Source organism: Manacus candei, unplaced genomic scaffold (genome assembly GCF_025592945.1).
Source record: "Manacus candei isolate 608988 ecotype Guabito, Panama unplaced genomic scaffold, ASM2559294v1 h1tg000047l, whole genome shotgun sequence".
Taxonomy (NCBI): domain Eukaryota; kingdom Metazoa; phylum Chordata; class Aves; order Passeriformes; family Pipridae; genus Manacus; species Manacus candei.
In genome coordinates this window covers 6,779,022-6,795,360 of record NW_026138095.1, presented here as the reverse complement: position 1 = coordinate 6,795,360, position 16,339 = coordinate 6,779,022, and the positions used below count along the sequence as shown (strand labels likewise).

The 16,339-nt window shown below is 42.8% G+C and overlaps 1 protein-coding gene across 2 annotated transcripts in view; it reads left to right on the top strand.

Annotated features, from left to right (window-relative positions):
- The window catches only part of GRB2 (growth factor receptor bound protein 2), a 54,362-nt gene that overhangs the window by 35,283 nt on the left and 2,740 nt on the right, over positions 1-16,339 (top strand). For both annotated transcript variants that reach the window (XM_051797922.1, XM_051797921.1), the window contains exons 3-5: positions 8,416-8,513; positions 12,914-13,036; positions 15,144-15,312. In XM_051797922.1, the coding sequence (XP_051653882.1) occupies positions 8,416-8,513; positions 12,914-13,036; positions 15,144-15,312 (390 nt within the window). The remainder of the gene's footprint in view (positions 1-8,415; positions 8,514-12,913; positions 13,037-15,143; positions 15,313-16,339) is intronic.

Genomic DNA, 16,339 nt, shown 5'->3' with positions numbered 1-16,339 from the left:
ATACACACCATCAAGTCCTGGTTTACAACAGACCCAGCACGATGAGAAGAGTGTATAAATTGAGAAATATATTATTTTGATATTCTTGCAAACTGCCACAAGCCCACTGCTGCTATTTCTCCTGGTATTTCTCTGTTCAACTCGAAAGCAGCTCTGAAACACTTATTGAAATGTTTGATAGCTTCTATTATCATTTTCTGGTAGAGTGACTTTTGACCTTCATCCCTCAGAGCTTGTGCCAAGAGCTCTTACAAAAGCCTCACAAGTTCATTAAAGGCTTGAAAGGTTGGTTGTACTTGGATAAATAGTCTAGAGCACACGATAACAGATGTTTTATACTTGGTGTCCATCTTGCTAAACTTGAAGTTACAGCTCAAAACAGCCCTTCTTGTAAGATGACCTGGAATTTTTGGCACTGGTGTTTGCAGCAGATGCAGGAATAGAAACCAGGAGACCTTACTCTGACCACTGGGTAAAAGGAGTTCTTTCAAAATCTTTCTTCTCAAAATCAAGGGTTTATTTAGATGCTCAAGGCAATGTATACTCTGTTGGTTATGTACACATGTGCATATATGCATCTGGGTTATTTTGGGGTGTGGTTTTGGATTTTGAACCTTTCCCAAATAGAGCAGGTGTGTACTCAGAATTCAAGGCTTTTTTTCTTTCCTAAGTAAAAAAGAGGGAGGATGGCAGAGAGCTCTCACAGAGCTTGACCTGTTCTTCAGTTTGTGTGCTTCACCCATGGTGGTTCTTCTGGGACCCTGCTCAAACCTAAATTAAGCAGTGCTAAATAAAACCTCAATGAGGAAAGACACTTATTTGCAAGCAAGTGCCCACCCCCACTAGTAGCTCAGTGAACTAATCCACACTGCACAACAGAAAACCACCAAATGCTGGGCTCTTCAGAGCTTCCAAATTCAGTGGGGATGGGGTTTGAGATTAAGGAAGGATGTTTTGTCTTCTGTTTCCGTGATAACATCCTGAGCACCACAGCTCCTTACCAAAGGCCTGGTCCTGGTCTTCAGTCACTGTAAACTAACCATTGGTGTGTTAGGGAAAAACAACACTCCCCTTCCTCTTTTTAAGAAACTGTTCTTGTGAATCCTTTGGCATTCTGCTGTCCACATGTGCAAGCTGAGCTGTGGAGCTTAGGCTGTGATAACAAGCTTGGTACTTATTTGCAGTCCATTTTGATCAGGCACTGAAATGAGACTGTGCCTTCCTTGCAGCATCAAGTGTTGAAGTCATCTTTGCATTATGAAGTGTGTCAGGAGTTGTGTTCACTTAAGCACCATAAAAGTTGCTGAACATAAAATGAATCTCACTTCTGGGAATCCCTGCTGTTTCAGAAACACTTGGGGGTCTTTTAGATGTGTGAAGCCTAATTAGAGCATGAGCTGTAGCTACTTCTGGCTCTGTAAAGCTGTTTTTGTTTGGGTTGTAAAATCATTAATACTGATTTTTTGCTGCAGGCTGTCATGCTTTCTATTTGGGAGATTTTACATCAGCCTTCTTGAAAATATGCAATTCGTGGTACCTACAGCTTAACCTTTTCACAAGTGGTGATAGTGGGAGGACAAATTTGGGGGGAATTCTGTGCTCACTGGGGCTGACATCTTGCCATCCATCACCAGCAGCCAAGGCAGGACTGGGGAATTTTTTATCGTTCTGCCTCTGTGTTTGTGCCAGTGCAAACTTAACACACAGAAGGAAACTTCATTGGAGGCAAGACCTGTGGCAAAGGTTCTTGAACTTTATTGACTCCTTCCAGGATCTCTGTTAGACATTTTGGAGCTCACTGCAATATACTCTAAAATACTGGGTTTTTTCCTTCCATCTTTGTGCCACATAAACCAAAAAAAGGTGAACCATAGGGAAAGGGAATTGTTGTCTAGATTGTTCTTTTTTTTACTTCTGTTTTTCCTATTATCTTAAACAAATAAGTCTTCACAACTGAAGACTTTTGCTGGAGGGGACACGGTAGCACAAGACTTGCAAGGCCTGAGAGGCAGGGTGAGTTAGTCTGTGCTGAGTTCTGTCCTTGTGGCTAGACTTGTTTGTGCCTCAGCTAACTTAAAATTGCTTCAAGTATTCTTGTGTTACCTACAAAAAAAAAGAAAGTTGGTTTTGAAGCAGTTTGAGTGCTAATTCCTTGCTTCAGTCCTCTCTGTGGATTGTGCCTTGTCACAATAGACTTTGCTGTGCTTGCTTTGTGGATTTCTTGACCACTGTAGCCAGTGCTCCTATGGATTTGAGTTTTGCATGGTGAAATATTGCATGGAATTGTAATGACAACTTGCCTTTATTTCATGCAGTTGAAAGTAATTAACGTCATTTCCTGTAATCTTACCCAGCTACTTCTCCCCATCAACCCTGTCTGAAGGTCAGGAGAATCCTGACTTTATCTATAAATGTTTATATTGCACAAACCTCCAGTGATGAGTAGTTTTGTGCAATAGACTGGGAGGACATTTTTATATAGATTTTGGAAAGAGAAGCTCAGATCCGACAGTGGCCTTGTCCTGTGACTTTCACTGTTGGCATTGGTTTGTTGTCTCTCAGCTTTGTCATGTATTTTATCTTGGACTAGTTCACAGGCCCCTTCAAGATGAATGGAAATAACTTAGACATAATTTCTTCTCAAAGAAACTAAAGACAGCAATGTGTAACCCAGGCACCAGCCTGCTCTCCTTGCCTCCTTCCAGCTGCTTGGCTGTTGTGGGAAAGGCTCTGGGTGTGCAAAGTCCATGTGCTGAAGTACCAGTGGTCACTTCAGATAAGGCTTCTGCCAGAAGCACTGCTGAGGAGTGGGGAAGAAAGGCCCCTATGCTTTTATGTTTGTCTTGGTGGGAAGACTTTCTGAAATTATTTTCTTTTGAGTTTGTATTTTGTGCTGTTCTTGTGCTTTTAAAAGAATATGGGTGGCAGAAGTATTTCTACAGTGATAATGGGAATTGGGGCGAGTGAGCATGAAAGCCTGTATCCATAAGACATTGCTGCATTATGGTATAATCTACATCCATTATTTGGGTAATATGTTATAATACTTGGTAGTTGAGTGCAATTTAAGAACCAGTCTTTCTCCAGCTCTTTTCAGTAACATTTGCTCAGTGGTTGTTAAGTATTTTCACAGCTTTTATATCCACTTAGAGAGCGATTATGCACCATCCTAAAGCACGTCCAAATGTAGTGCTTTAGGTTTTGATCTGAAAAATGTGGGTATTTTGCACTCCCTGTGTGTTGTTATGATAAGTTGAATTGAAGGAAAAGCCTAAAATACTTTAGCAGTTATGTGTTCTTGCATCACCTTAATTGTCTAATGTATCTTTTCACATTGAAAGTTTGCAGTTAAAATTAACTGTACTGTGTGTCACGAGTAAATCAAGAAAAGAAAAACTGATTTGGCATGGCCTGAATCACAGTGCCATTTTGATGTGCAGATTCCTCCAGGTTTCTTTAAGATGCCATTCCTGCTGCACAGTCACCTTGTGATGTGACAGGCAGCCAGAGGGGGGAGGATTCATTTGTTCACAGAGATCAGACAGGGAGCTGCAGGGGGGACCAGGCCCTGTGTTTTGGGTTGTCTTTGCAAAACATTGAAATGATGAATTTGAATATCCTGTGGTGCCATTTACAGTAAATTTGCAGGGAACAAAAATGTTACAGAATGGACTGTGGTGAACTTGCTTTGCTGAATCCAGGCATAGCTTACCTTGAAGCAGATTTTGCTTGCTCCTTTGTGTCTAGTTTGTAACTCTTCTTGGAGCAGAAAACGAGCCATTTTTCTCTGAAATGAAAAACTGTGTTAAAGCACCTCTGCTGAGGGTGATAACTCTCCTCCCAGAGGCCATTCCATCCTGGGACAAGGAATTCCCAGGCTTCCAAGTTCAGTTGCAGAACTGCTGCCTTCAAAACATTTGTTCACTTTATAAATTTTAATTCCTGCCCTAGTTTGAGTGTCATGAGCACTTTCCTGAGACTTTGGGAATGTTTTTAATATACTGCTTCATTTTCTTTGTGACAGTGTCAATGCAACTTCGTGGAGGAGGAAAACCACATTGGCAGCTCACAGGTGGTACTGCACCAGTTGGGTTACTTTCTGTTTCAGGGAGCGCAGCAAGAATCCCAAAAACTTGAAGTTCAGGGAAAAAAGGAAGCTCAGCCAACATTCAGACCCCTCTCTTAGTAAGTTTTTTGGGTTTTGTCTCTCCAAAACCCAAGAATGATGATTAACTTGGCTAAACTCACGAGCACGTGACGTTCAAGGCATTGTGTTTAGTTTTGTGTTTGCATCTGGATGTCAGCTTGAGAGTTGAGCCAGATCTGTTTGTTATGTTCCAGTTTAGTGCCTGTGTGTTCCTGAAAGTTGTTTTGAGGTTTTGAGATGCTCAATCTGGTGTACAATTCCCAAGGAAAAACTGTGCTCGGAAATATTCACTAGGTATGGAATTGAACACGACTGGGGATGCTTGTTATGTGTGAACTGTTCTAACTAAAACTTGGGAGCTGCCTTGCTGTGTGACTCTTCCCTGGTGCCTCCTCTTCATTTCCATGGGAACAGATGGGCTTTTGTTGATAAGAGACCTGTTATCAAACTGGGGAAACTGCCTGGCAGCATTTGAGCCCCTCTCACTGTAAAGCAGGGCCGACTGCAGACTGAGGACATCACATGGTGGCTTCAAATGCAGGGGCTAAAAATATCCTTCCTCCTTCCTCCTCTCAGGCACAGATGCCCCAGTGTGAAAGGAAGAGTCACTCTGGCATAGAGTGATTAGATCTGTGGCAGCCTTGGGGACTGGATGCAAAGGAAAGCTTTATGTTTTGACCTATCCAAAGAGCAGCACTTTTGAACAGTTGAGATCAATGTTTTAGATGTTTTGCAGACTTTGAAGGCTGTCCAGTTTGGAGCAGTGAATCTTTAAGTTTAATTTTGTTACTTAATTTTATTTATTTGTACTTGAGGAAATTTTCAAAGCAAAATTCAGTGATGCATGTGGTACTTAGATTAAATTTTGTAGCTTTGGTAAGACCAGGAAATCTTACTGTAGTTCAGTTCAGAACAGGTATTTTTCTTAGTCATAGCACCGTGTTTTAAATACCCAGATTATAAATTTTAATCTGAGCTATTATCTGGAAATCACTTGGAGGCCAGTTGGAGGTATGGGATAGATGGATTTACTGGATGGTTTTCTTAAAAGATTTTGCAGAAAAAATTGTTTGGTTACTTAGTGAGTTCTTTCATTTTGATGGATTAATGACTTAAGGGAGAGCAACGTCAGATGTAAACATCAAAGGCAGATACACCAGTGCACAGGCTTCCCATGTGTGTTCCTGACTTACTTTTGATTTTGTATTTCACTAATGGATATTAGTGCCATAAGATTTTTTGAAAACCGAAATTTTCCAGGACTGTTCTGCAGTTGTCATGATAATAACTACATGACTTCAGAGCAGCCACCAGAATTCCAGCCCCGTGCACGTGACCGCAAAGTTGTCCTGAATTTGAGGCACTTCAGTACAAGTCAGTTTTGCTTGACTAAGCATTGGGAGCAGCTCCAGCGGCGTCTGACACTGTCAGAAAAAAATGATTTTGTAGATCTGTGTTGGGGAGGTGACTCCTCTTGAAATGATACAGGAACACGGAGCTTTGGAAAGAAAACAGCGTGTTCTGTTGCCTCTGGAAGAGTCAGAAAGGGGAAAACAGGGGTGTTTACAGGGTTGACTGTGTGTGTGTGAGCTCTCTGGTCCATAACACAGGGCATGGAGAGTTGGATGTCTGCCAGGGTGTGAATGGAGCTGTGACAGCTTGTTAAAATGATCCTAGAAAGGACAACGGGCTGTGCAGATAACGGCAGTCTGGGTGTGAAGCAGGAAAAAGTGCTGGGAGCAAACAAAGGCACTGAGGGGGGAGCTGTGGAGGGTTCCCCACTGCAGCAGAAGTCCCCTGAACAGGCTGTACATGTAGATGTGTAGGCACTTCACCTCACTCTGCCTTTTATCCAGCTGTTTTTTCACTCTGGTCACAAAGCTCAATGCATCCCTCAGCACTGCTTTGGCTTCAGGCCAGGCATTAATGAGTACCCCAAGCCCGATGTGATTTGGCTCCTCCAAATCTATTAGCATATCTTCAGAGCAAGATAAAACTCATTAAAGTAATTTACATTTGGGCATTAGAATTTCTGATAATTTTTAATACCAACTGCCAAAAGCACAAAAATGTGGTAAGGTCCTTCAGATGAAACTACAATTTACCCATTCTTTTTGGAAAAGCAGACTACCATGTGCCTTAACTGCTCTCTGATGGTAATGAAACCAGTGTGTAGTACATGATCTTACCAAAGGTTTGATGGTGATAATGCACATCACTGTGTGAGATTTGGCTTGTGAGAAATCACATCAAAACGTGTCACGTTTGTGCCTGTGTTGTAAGTGGTGAAAGCAGCTGAGGTACAGAACAAACAGCCAAACTTCCTGGGCCTTCAAGCCATATGCCAAAATCTTGACTGAGTGAGATCTGGGCTTCAGCCTGTGCCCTCCCTGATCTCTCTGCAACTCACTTTTGATCTCTGTCATCCCTGTTCAGTGTCCCAGAGCTCCTGCTGACATCACCCACCTTTATTCCATATTGTGGAGGAATCAGGCCCTGCACAGATCGCTGTCCTATGGGCAGGGCAGTGGGTGGGACGGTTGTTTGTTTGCTCCAAGGCAGCCCAGCAAACATCAGCTGATCCGTGTCAGCTCTCCCCGTGTGAGCTCTTACCTCAGAGCCTGTAACAGAGCCACGCTTGAACTGCTCGTGACCTGTGCTCAGATTATTCCTCCTCAGTGACTGAACTCTGTTGTGCTCACTGGAACAGAGCTTGTAAATAAATACAGGGAAGCCCAAAGCAGTAACTACACCAATGATAGCTTGAACGTTTCCATCCCTGTGAAAGTACGTGGGATCTTTTAAGTATTAAAGTCTCTTCAGCTGAAAATATCCTGAAATGGGCCATAAAGGTGCATATCTTTGCTCACCTCAAGTTCTGTAGATGTATCCCTGCTGCTGTGCTAGTTCCCCTGTGGAAGTGCTGGCACCTGGGGAATGCACATTCCTATCAGCCTCTTGGGTTGGGAATTTAGGAGCATCCAGGTAACTATTACCATTGTGATTCACTGAGGAGATTCACATTTTGCTCTCTTTGTCCTTTACCACATTTCATTTCAGTAGGTGTTGAGGGTTTTCTCTGTCATACCTATCAGTCAGCAGTGAGGAAGATTTAGGGTGTTGGTGTGTCACGTGTTTTTGAAAGGCAGCAAGCACTGATCTTTAGAGTTTAATTTTCTGAAGCACTCCCAGTCAACTTGTAAGAATAAGACCTGCCCTTGCAAATTCTTGTCTGCTTTTACTTTCTCTTTTTTTCAATTCCTCTCATCATCCTTCAAATAAACAAACATAGTGACATAGCAAAAGAATTAGTTTGGGGTTTTTCAGGATACCTTCACTGTAACTACGTGTGCATGTAGCGTGTGATCTCTGGATCTGTGTTCATGTTGTCTTTCTCTTTGCATTTCCTCATCTTCCTGCACTCAGGCAATGCTAATCATGTGATACTTCTGTGACTTGAGGCTTTAAGTTTCTATTTTTTAACTCAGATCTAGCATCTTGTTGCAAAGTTAAAGATCCTCCTGAGAAAACTGAGAAGGAATGAAAGTGCTTGAGGAAAACCTTTGCCGTGGTCCTTAATGTTAAAGAGAAGGGGGCAGGTTTTCTGTAGTGTTTACTTCCAACACCAAGTAAAATCATCTTGAGGAGAGGCAGTTTCAAACTATGACATGGCTTTGTTTACAGAACATAGAACTATATTGGAAAGACTGCTTTGAGTCAGTGTACCAGACTTGCCTATTGACAGAAATTCAATGAAAAATAAAGCACCGAAGTACTCTTAGAGCAGGTTTGCTTTGAAGTATCAATTTGTGCTTTTTAAAGCCACCTTTTCATGTGGCTCCTCTCTTGTGACTCGAGATCTTTTATTGATTTTAAAATTACACTAAGAAAAGTATCCCCTTGAAAAAATAAAAAGAAGAAACTTTGTTCATCTGTATTTGCTGTTTGAATGTGTTTCTCTTTTTTAGTGTAAAATGTGCTCAACAGACAAATCACTGTTTCTGATGCCTGATTTAAGCTGCTTTTAACTTGCACTGGCAAAACCAGCTGAAACTGCCAGTTGTATCCAGCTTGGGCCTCTTCTGGTGTTTGCTCATGACAGTTCTGAACGCTCCTTAGATGCAGTGGAACAGACACCACCACTACTTTTACAGGTTCATCTCACAGGAGCAGTTTTGAAAGAAGGGTGGGAAGAACAACCTGGTACCCTCATCAGTTTTGCTGTACCTTGACCTGTGCTAAGCCTAATCTTTGTTTGCTTCCTCCAGGTTTTGAATGAAGAGTGCGATCAGAATTGGTACAAGGCAGAACTCAACGGAAAGGACGGCTTCATTCCCAAGAACTACATAGAAATGAAACCACATCCGTAAGTTGAGCTCTGGGGAGAGGCTCCCTTGCTCTGACTTTGCACATCCTCTCAAACAGAAGGAAGTTCTCTGCTAAAATGTAACTTACAGCTCTACCCAAATGCGTGGGCAGGTAAAGGATGGCTGCTGAGTTGACTCTGGCTGTAGTGTTTGTGTAACTCCTTTCACAGCAGCTGCATAGCAGGGTATTTTGGGAAGCTTTTCTGGTGTTTTTTAGGGTCAGAACCTTGGGGTTATCAGGCATAAACCAGCAGAAAACTCTTTATTAGAGAGTTGTCACCACCACTGCCCCAGAAAAAGAGTGTTTTGTGTTTCTGTCATGCTTTTCTATTTTACCCACTGAGCAGCTAAGAGTAAAAACCATGGCATTCACAGCTCACCAGAAAAGTGTTTAAGGATATTTGGGGCTGAATTTGTAGTACGTCTGTCACATCCTCGGTATAGAATCACAGAATTGTTTAGGTTGGATAGGACTTCTAACAGTCATCTGATCTGACACCTTCCTCACAAGACAGGCCAACCTCAAAGCCTGTGTGCTGTCACACAAGTGTCCTTGCATTGATTTACTGCTCCAGGGAACTGCCCTTGAGTAACTACTGTGAACATCTCTTGGATATAATGAATCCAGCATGTGAAAACAGTAGCATTTCATGACTGGGTGTTTTCTTTGTGTCAGTTCATGTATTTCTGCTGTCTGCTACTAAACTCTGGTTCTGCCAGCCTTTGAGATCCTGCAACATCTGAACAAGAAAACAGCAAGCTCTGGGTAACAGATTCAAAGGGGAGAGAAAGGTTGGGGGGAGCAGCAAAACCTGTAATCAAGGTTTCTGCAAGGAGCTGTAGTGTTTCATTTGATCACAAAAACTGATGATTGATTTAAGTGTTGGCTGTCATTATATAATGAAGATACTTCAGTTAAATGCAATCAAGGATTATTTTTCCAAGGGCTCTTTTTAAATAGCAGAAGGAAGCTTCTGAGGGACTGTGCCCCAAGAAGGGAGGTGTAATACTTTACTGCAGTCAAGTGGGAAGTGAAGTAAGGACACACAAGAAAATTCTAAACTTGTTTAAAGCCTTGTTTTCTGCAGTAACATGTCTTGTTTACCCTGATTGTGCCACTGGGGATCACAAATTCACATTGCAATTTCTCTCTCATTGATTTGATGGTTGCATCTTCTCACAACAGTTTTGCAGGCATTTGAGCTGTACTCTGGTGTTTTCTCCTGTGATGATCAGTTTATTCTGTGATCATCCAAGGTATTTTGTTTTAGAGGGATAGAGCTGTCAAGTTTTCACTTTTTTTGTATCAAAAGGGAATGAACAATATCTGAGCCTGCAAGTGGGTGAATTTGGACGTGGGTTTTAAGCATAGTTAATTTGATCTTATCTGAAGATGTTTAAACTGCTGATGGCATCTGGATGGAGTCAGCTCCATGTGTCAGCAATGCTGGGAGTCTTAACTAGTGCATTAACAACCCTGGGAAATTGTGCAGAAGTTTTTATAGCATAATGTTGGCCTAGCTGTAATGCAGAGCTCTCTAGTCATACAGGTCATATAAAAAGCAAACTGCAGGCAGCTTACCAGTCACAAAGAAAATGTTCCTTTTCTCAGACTACTGTCAAATCATTTTCAAGAGGTTTTGGGAAGAAAGCGACTTAAAATGGCTTTAAAGCCTATCCAAGGATCCAAGACTGAAATCCTCCAACCACACAGCTGGTATTGAATGCAGAGTTTCCTCTTGCATTTTGCAAATCTTACAGTTTGCTTTGTAACTACCAGCAAACGAAGCTGAAAGGAATATGTGGCACCTGTTTGTCACCAGCTGAGTGCCCTGGGCTCTGAAGGGTTAATCTGAATTGCCACCTCAGTTAACAAAGCAAAGATGTGAGCAGAGATAGACAGGACACTCAGGGAAGAGCTGCAGGAAGCTCTGGGCAGGGAGGTTCCTGTGAAGGCACAGCAGAGAGTTCAGTGACAGGACACCTTTCTCTTGAAGGGGGAAGGGGAAGAATTTGCTGTTTATGAAACCCCACGAGTCTGATCCAGGCTATCTCAGGTGTTTGTGTTCATAACCAGCTTGTCCTGGGGATACTGCTGAGGTCTGACTTTGCAGCTTTGTGATTTCTGTGGAGGAAATGGGCCAAGTGAAATGGTTGTGAGAAGTGAAGCCAAAAGAATTGCCAAACTGCCGATGGAAAGGAGGCTGGAAGCAATGAGAACCTGTGTTGTACCAATCCGTGCATCTCCCTCTGGCTCTGCAGCATCAGCAGGAATGCCTGGATTTGGTTCTGCAGTGCTGACTGGCTGAGTTTCAGCTCCATTGCAGAGCTAGTTGGAGACAAGTGTTATCAGGCTTGGCCCTTCAAGCTCTTGGGAACATCGTGGTCACTTTGCCTAATTCTCCATGTGGGGTTTTTGACATGCTGTGATTTTTGTTCATTTTTTCAGACAGTTTGTAGCAAAGAGTCATATGTGCACAGCACTTCTGCTGCTTTTCAAGTGTGCTTTAAAGTAGACATCAGTCCTGCAAAGTAACTTCCTTTGTTTCTTCCTTCTGTGGGACTTCTTTTCATCTTTTTAGCCGGGTTCTTTTTCTCTTGCTAATGGGATAGTGAAGCCATAAAACTGCAAGGAAGTTCAAGAATTGTGAAAGTCTCTCTATTTCAAGTGCCTTAGAAGCAGCTGGCAGAAAACTTCAAGAGTTTTGAGTATTGTCACTTTGGAAGTGTTAATCCTTTTAATCAGATAGTACAATTCTACTTTGTGGTGATTCAGTAAAATTTAGGGGGAAAATAGGGGGTGTACTGCTGAGCCTTCAGGAAGGATTCTGTTAAGCTCTTTCAGGCTTTCCTTCTATTTTACAGACATGGATGAGGTGGTTTTTTGTTTGTGTTTTTTTAAGATGAGGCTTTCACTTTCAAGTCATATGTGACTAATTGAGAATTATTTGAGAACTGAACAGGATCGAGACATTTTGTAAACAAGAAATATGGTGAGATACCGCAAATCATTGTATAAAGCTTGCTTTATGTAGCATTTGGCAGAGGCAAAATTCAGGACTTCCTTGTCTTTGTGACAATAGTGCCAAAAGCCCAGGAAAAAATACATTACCTTTGAATTCTGAGGGAGTTTCACATAATGGGTTCTCTTGGTTGATTTTTGAGGCAGCAGAGTGCAGTGAGGGGCACCTCTGCCACCACCTCAGGTACCCAGAAGCAGCACAGGTGCTAAACCAGCCAGAAAGTACAAAATACCAGGAAGTTCTTTATCACTGGAAACAGGATGGTTAAGGGAGAAAGATTTCTGGGGTTTAAAAAGTACACAACGAGAGTTTCAAGCAAGTTGAACGTGTCTGTTAATCGAGAAATCAGTCCTCCTTCACCCCTAGAGACAGTTTCCTCTTAGAGAGAAATATCTGGTGACTTTGTGACTTCATGAAAGCCTCAACTTCTCTTAAGAGCGACTGTTTCGGGAAGGATTCTGCAACTCCTGTCTTGTTGCTGCACCAAACCCTTCACTGCAGACAGTGTGAGTAGAGCTCTTGTTATGAAATGCTCTCCTCTAAGGTCAGTCCTCTGTGTGGTTATGGGCTGTGATAAGTGCTGCTGTCCTGGGTGATCTGTTACCCAGAACTGAAAGCTCCACTTTTTAGTTGTGAAGATGGTTCTGCTTTTCTCATGCCATGTGACAGTCCACTGAGCCCTTGTTTGACTTTAATCTTGGTTTACTCTGGAAATGCAAATGTAGATGTGGGTGAGGATCCTGTGACCGGGGCTGTTGGTCAGTGCTGACGATCTCGGGTGGCCCCAGGGAGGTTCAGCCTCAATGTTATGGTTGGCCTGTGGCTGGTGAGAATTTTGGATGTGGCTTCCACGAGGCAACTACTTCATGTGACTCCTTCTGTGAAAGCTACTGGGTTGTCCTGCCTGTAGGAGAAAGCAAGAAAAGAGGCTTCTGAAACAAGTATCCACCAGCATCTTTCCTGTAACAGAATCGTGTGCCTGGCTCAGACTCCTCTGCAATGAAGCAGAGACCTTGAAGGAACTTTTCTCACTTGGTCTGTGTGTAACTGCTCTCTTGGCACCTGCCTCAGCTTTCTGACAGATGATACCTGTCCTGGACCACAGTACTCTGGTAGGGCTCAGAAAGATTGGACTGAGCTGCAGGAGCAAACAGCTGCTGGATGAAGATATTGATTCTCTCAGTGAAGTAGTTGTGTCTTACCACCCGATCTAAAAGAGAATAGAAATTGATTTTTATACAAAATGCACTTTCCACTTGTGCAGGATGGGTCAGTGCATAGACATGATCTTTCTATAGCTGTGATGTTTCTTGTTCTTCCATGAAGGGATTAAAATTCTTAACTTTTCCTGTTGTTTTCTTTTCCTCCCTACGCAGGTGGTTTTTTGGAAAGATTCCCCGAGCGAAGGCTGAGGAGATGTTGGGCAAACAGAGACATGATGGTGCCTTCCTCATCAGGGAGAGTGAGAGTGCTCCCGGGGACTTCTCCCTCTCAGTCAAGTAAGTCATGCCCAGGAGCAATTATGTGGTAATCAGGGATCTGCTGCTCCTTTGGACTGGTGAGCAAAGGGCAGGTAATTGTCAATGCTGAGGAGCAGGAATAATTTTCCAGATGCCTGCCCCACAGCATTTCTCTTCTTCTAGTGATGTTTATTCCCTGTCTAATAGAACAAATATCTGTGCTCTGATTTGCATGATCCCACAGGACTGACCTGGTGGCACATGGCTCATGTAGTCCCAGGCACTTATGAAGAAGGGGAGGTTTAGATTAGATGTTAGGAAGAAATTCTCTGTGAGGGTGGTGAGGCCCTGGCATAGGTTGCTCAGAGAAGTTGTGGCTGCCCCATCCCTGGAATGCCAGGTTGGAGCAACCTGGTCTAGTGGAAGGTGTCCCTGCCCATGGCAGGGGGTTGAAATCAGGTGATCTTTAAGGTCCCTCCCAAGCCAAACCATTCTATGGTTCTGTGATCCAAAGTCACTGTATAATAGAGGCATTAGGAACTTGAAAGGGCATGTGATGTAATTTAACGTGGGATGGGGGTCAGAGGGAGTTTGTTGACTTTGGCTTTTTTTTTTATTATTTTCTGTAATCTTTCCCTTTCCTACCATAAATAAACAAAATTTTCTTTAGAATCCTAACATTTTTTATTATTCATACGCAATTCCTGGTTGGCTGTATTTTCTGTGGCTATCAGTGATCTGTCTCAACAAGGTTTGTTTGTTTTTCTGGTCATCTTTGGTCTGTAACCAAATTTTTGTCCTGCTGCACAGCAGCACTGAGTCATGCCAACAAACTGGATTAAGGCCCCTGAATTTAGAGATGTTTATATTTCTGTCTTGGTTACAATCATCTGAGCTGGAATATTAGATATGAATGGAAGCTTCCTTCCAGAAAGTGCATTCCTTTAAGAAACAGAAAGTTACAATGGCATTGCTCTGCCTTCCTGTTCAGCTTAGTGTTGCCATCTGGTGGTAATGTCTCAGTTGTGTGGGTTTTTTCTGTTTGTATAATTTAGAAAAGTCCTTTTCCTAAACGGTGATCTGTCGGATTTTAAATGGTGAGAAGCTCCCAGGCTGAGGAAGGCAGAGCAGAGGCAGCTCTCACAATTTGTTCCATGTCACCTTTTCGTAGCCAAAGCAGTGTCTGCTTCTGCAGCCGGTGTATGGAAGCTGTGCATGCCAAGTGGGAACAGTTATCTTCTGTTTTCAGTGTTTTAGGCTGAAGTAAAAATACCGACGTGCCATTCATCTGGAAAATCCCAATGGACCTCTTTGGAGTTCCTCTTTATTCAGCATAAAACTGTTGGAAATGTAGCTTCAACTGAATGCCATAATTTGTCAGAAAAAGTTGTTAACACAGAACTGAAGTTGCTTTGTTATGTGTGCAGCATCACCTTTCAGACATTCTGGGGTTTGAGGGGCTTTTGTGTTTTTTTGGATGGATTTTGGAGGGGGTTTTGTCAGTTTTTGGTTTTGGTTTTTTTTTTTAAGGACCAGAGAGGTCTTTTTGTTTCATAAGACAATCCTTTACACAAATCCACACTGGCTGCCAGAAGAGACAATCCTACCCTTCCCATGGCAGTGTTTTCTGAGGAATTTGCCTATAATGGGATTGGTGCTTATGCTTTGCATTGTTGCACATGCCCAGTGGTGCTGTGGGAGGGAGGGACTGGGACTGTGACAAGCACAGAACCACGGCAGGAGTGACACAAATTGAAACTGGCTGGAGTCAGTTGTGAAACTGCTGGGTGTGAAGAGCTAAACTGAAGTGCTTGTGCTGTTTGACTTGGAAATCCTGTATTTAGGGATGTGAAGTGGAAGGTACCAGGATGCAACTGTGTTAATGTGACCTTGCAAAGTCCATGGCATTTGTCCTTGGGATTTTCTGCACCATCTTCAGGGACACAGGTGACTGTACACACCATACATCAAGAAGTACGTGTGCTGGATGCCAGCTGTGGGGCTGCATCTGTTATCAATGTCATTGACAGTTTTCACTGTGCCCTGAAGGACCTTTTCGCTCCAAACTCCGTGCTGATGACCCCAAAAGAGGAGTGCTTGGTGACTAATAATGTGCTTTTCTGTGTGTTTCATTCTTTCCACACAGGTTTGGAAATGATGTGCAGCACTTCAAGGTGCTTAGAGATGGGGCTGGCAAGTATTTCCTCTGGGTGGTGAAGTTCAATTCTTTGAACGAGCTGGTAGATTATCACAGATCCACATCTGTCTCCAGGAACCAGCAGATATTTCTCCGGGACATTGAACAGGTGCCACAGGTAAGAGAAGTGTCCTTGCAGAGTGTGCTATTTGGGCTGTTACAGCCCAATCCACAGTCTGATGTGGGATTGCATTTTAGTGTAAATGAATAGGGATGGAAAGAAGCTGACTGAGATCTTTCTTGTCTGTGGAAGTGTGTCTTTAGATCCTGCTGTCAAAATTACACTGGTAAATAAGTTGCATTCTTGTGCAAAGACTACCTGCACTCCCAGGTCTCCCTTGAACTGTGGCAAAGTGTTATTGTTGCTGCTTGAACATTTGGCTTGTTGTAATGTTTATGGATTCTGTTGCAGGAACATCATCTGATTCCTTTGAATTAAAAATGGATTTACTCCTGTTATAGGACACAGTAAGAAAGGATAGGGAAGTGCTGGGTTAATGGTTGGACTCGGTAATCTTAAAGGTTTTCTCCAACCTAAACAATTCTGTGATTCTGTTCTGCTGTATGCTGGTTCATAGCCAGAACTGCACCCCTCCAGATCCAGTGAGAATTTGGTGCTGGGCTTTCCTGAAGAGATGGTTGCAGCATATGGAACATCCCCACTCTGGTTTGGATCTAGCCAGTGTTACAAAAACCCAAAAACTACTGTGAAGTGCCAGCAGAGCAGCTTGTGTGTATCCAGCCCTCTGTTTTGTTTAATTTCCCAGGTCAATCAGAGGGTTATATTGCATGTAACTGCATGTTTTGTCAATTTTGGATAAATCCTTTTGCCTTCTGCGTGCAGCATTCTGGTTCTAGCTTGAAGAAAAGGGTGAGGAATTCAAACTGCTCTCCAGCTGCACCCTGTGTCATGGTCTGTCTGAATTAACATGTGGCTCTGCACTGCTGGGTCAGGGGTAAACAGAGGATGAGAAAATACCTGGCTGAAAAGGACAAGCATGAAGAGACCTTCCTGGCCTCATGATTTCAAGACTGCAAATGCATTTTAAATGAACTGTTAGCATAAGAATGGAAGTGTTCGCTGACAAGGCAAAGTCTTCTGTGACAGAAGAGAGTTTTAAGGAAAATGTGTAAAATGCCAACAT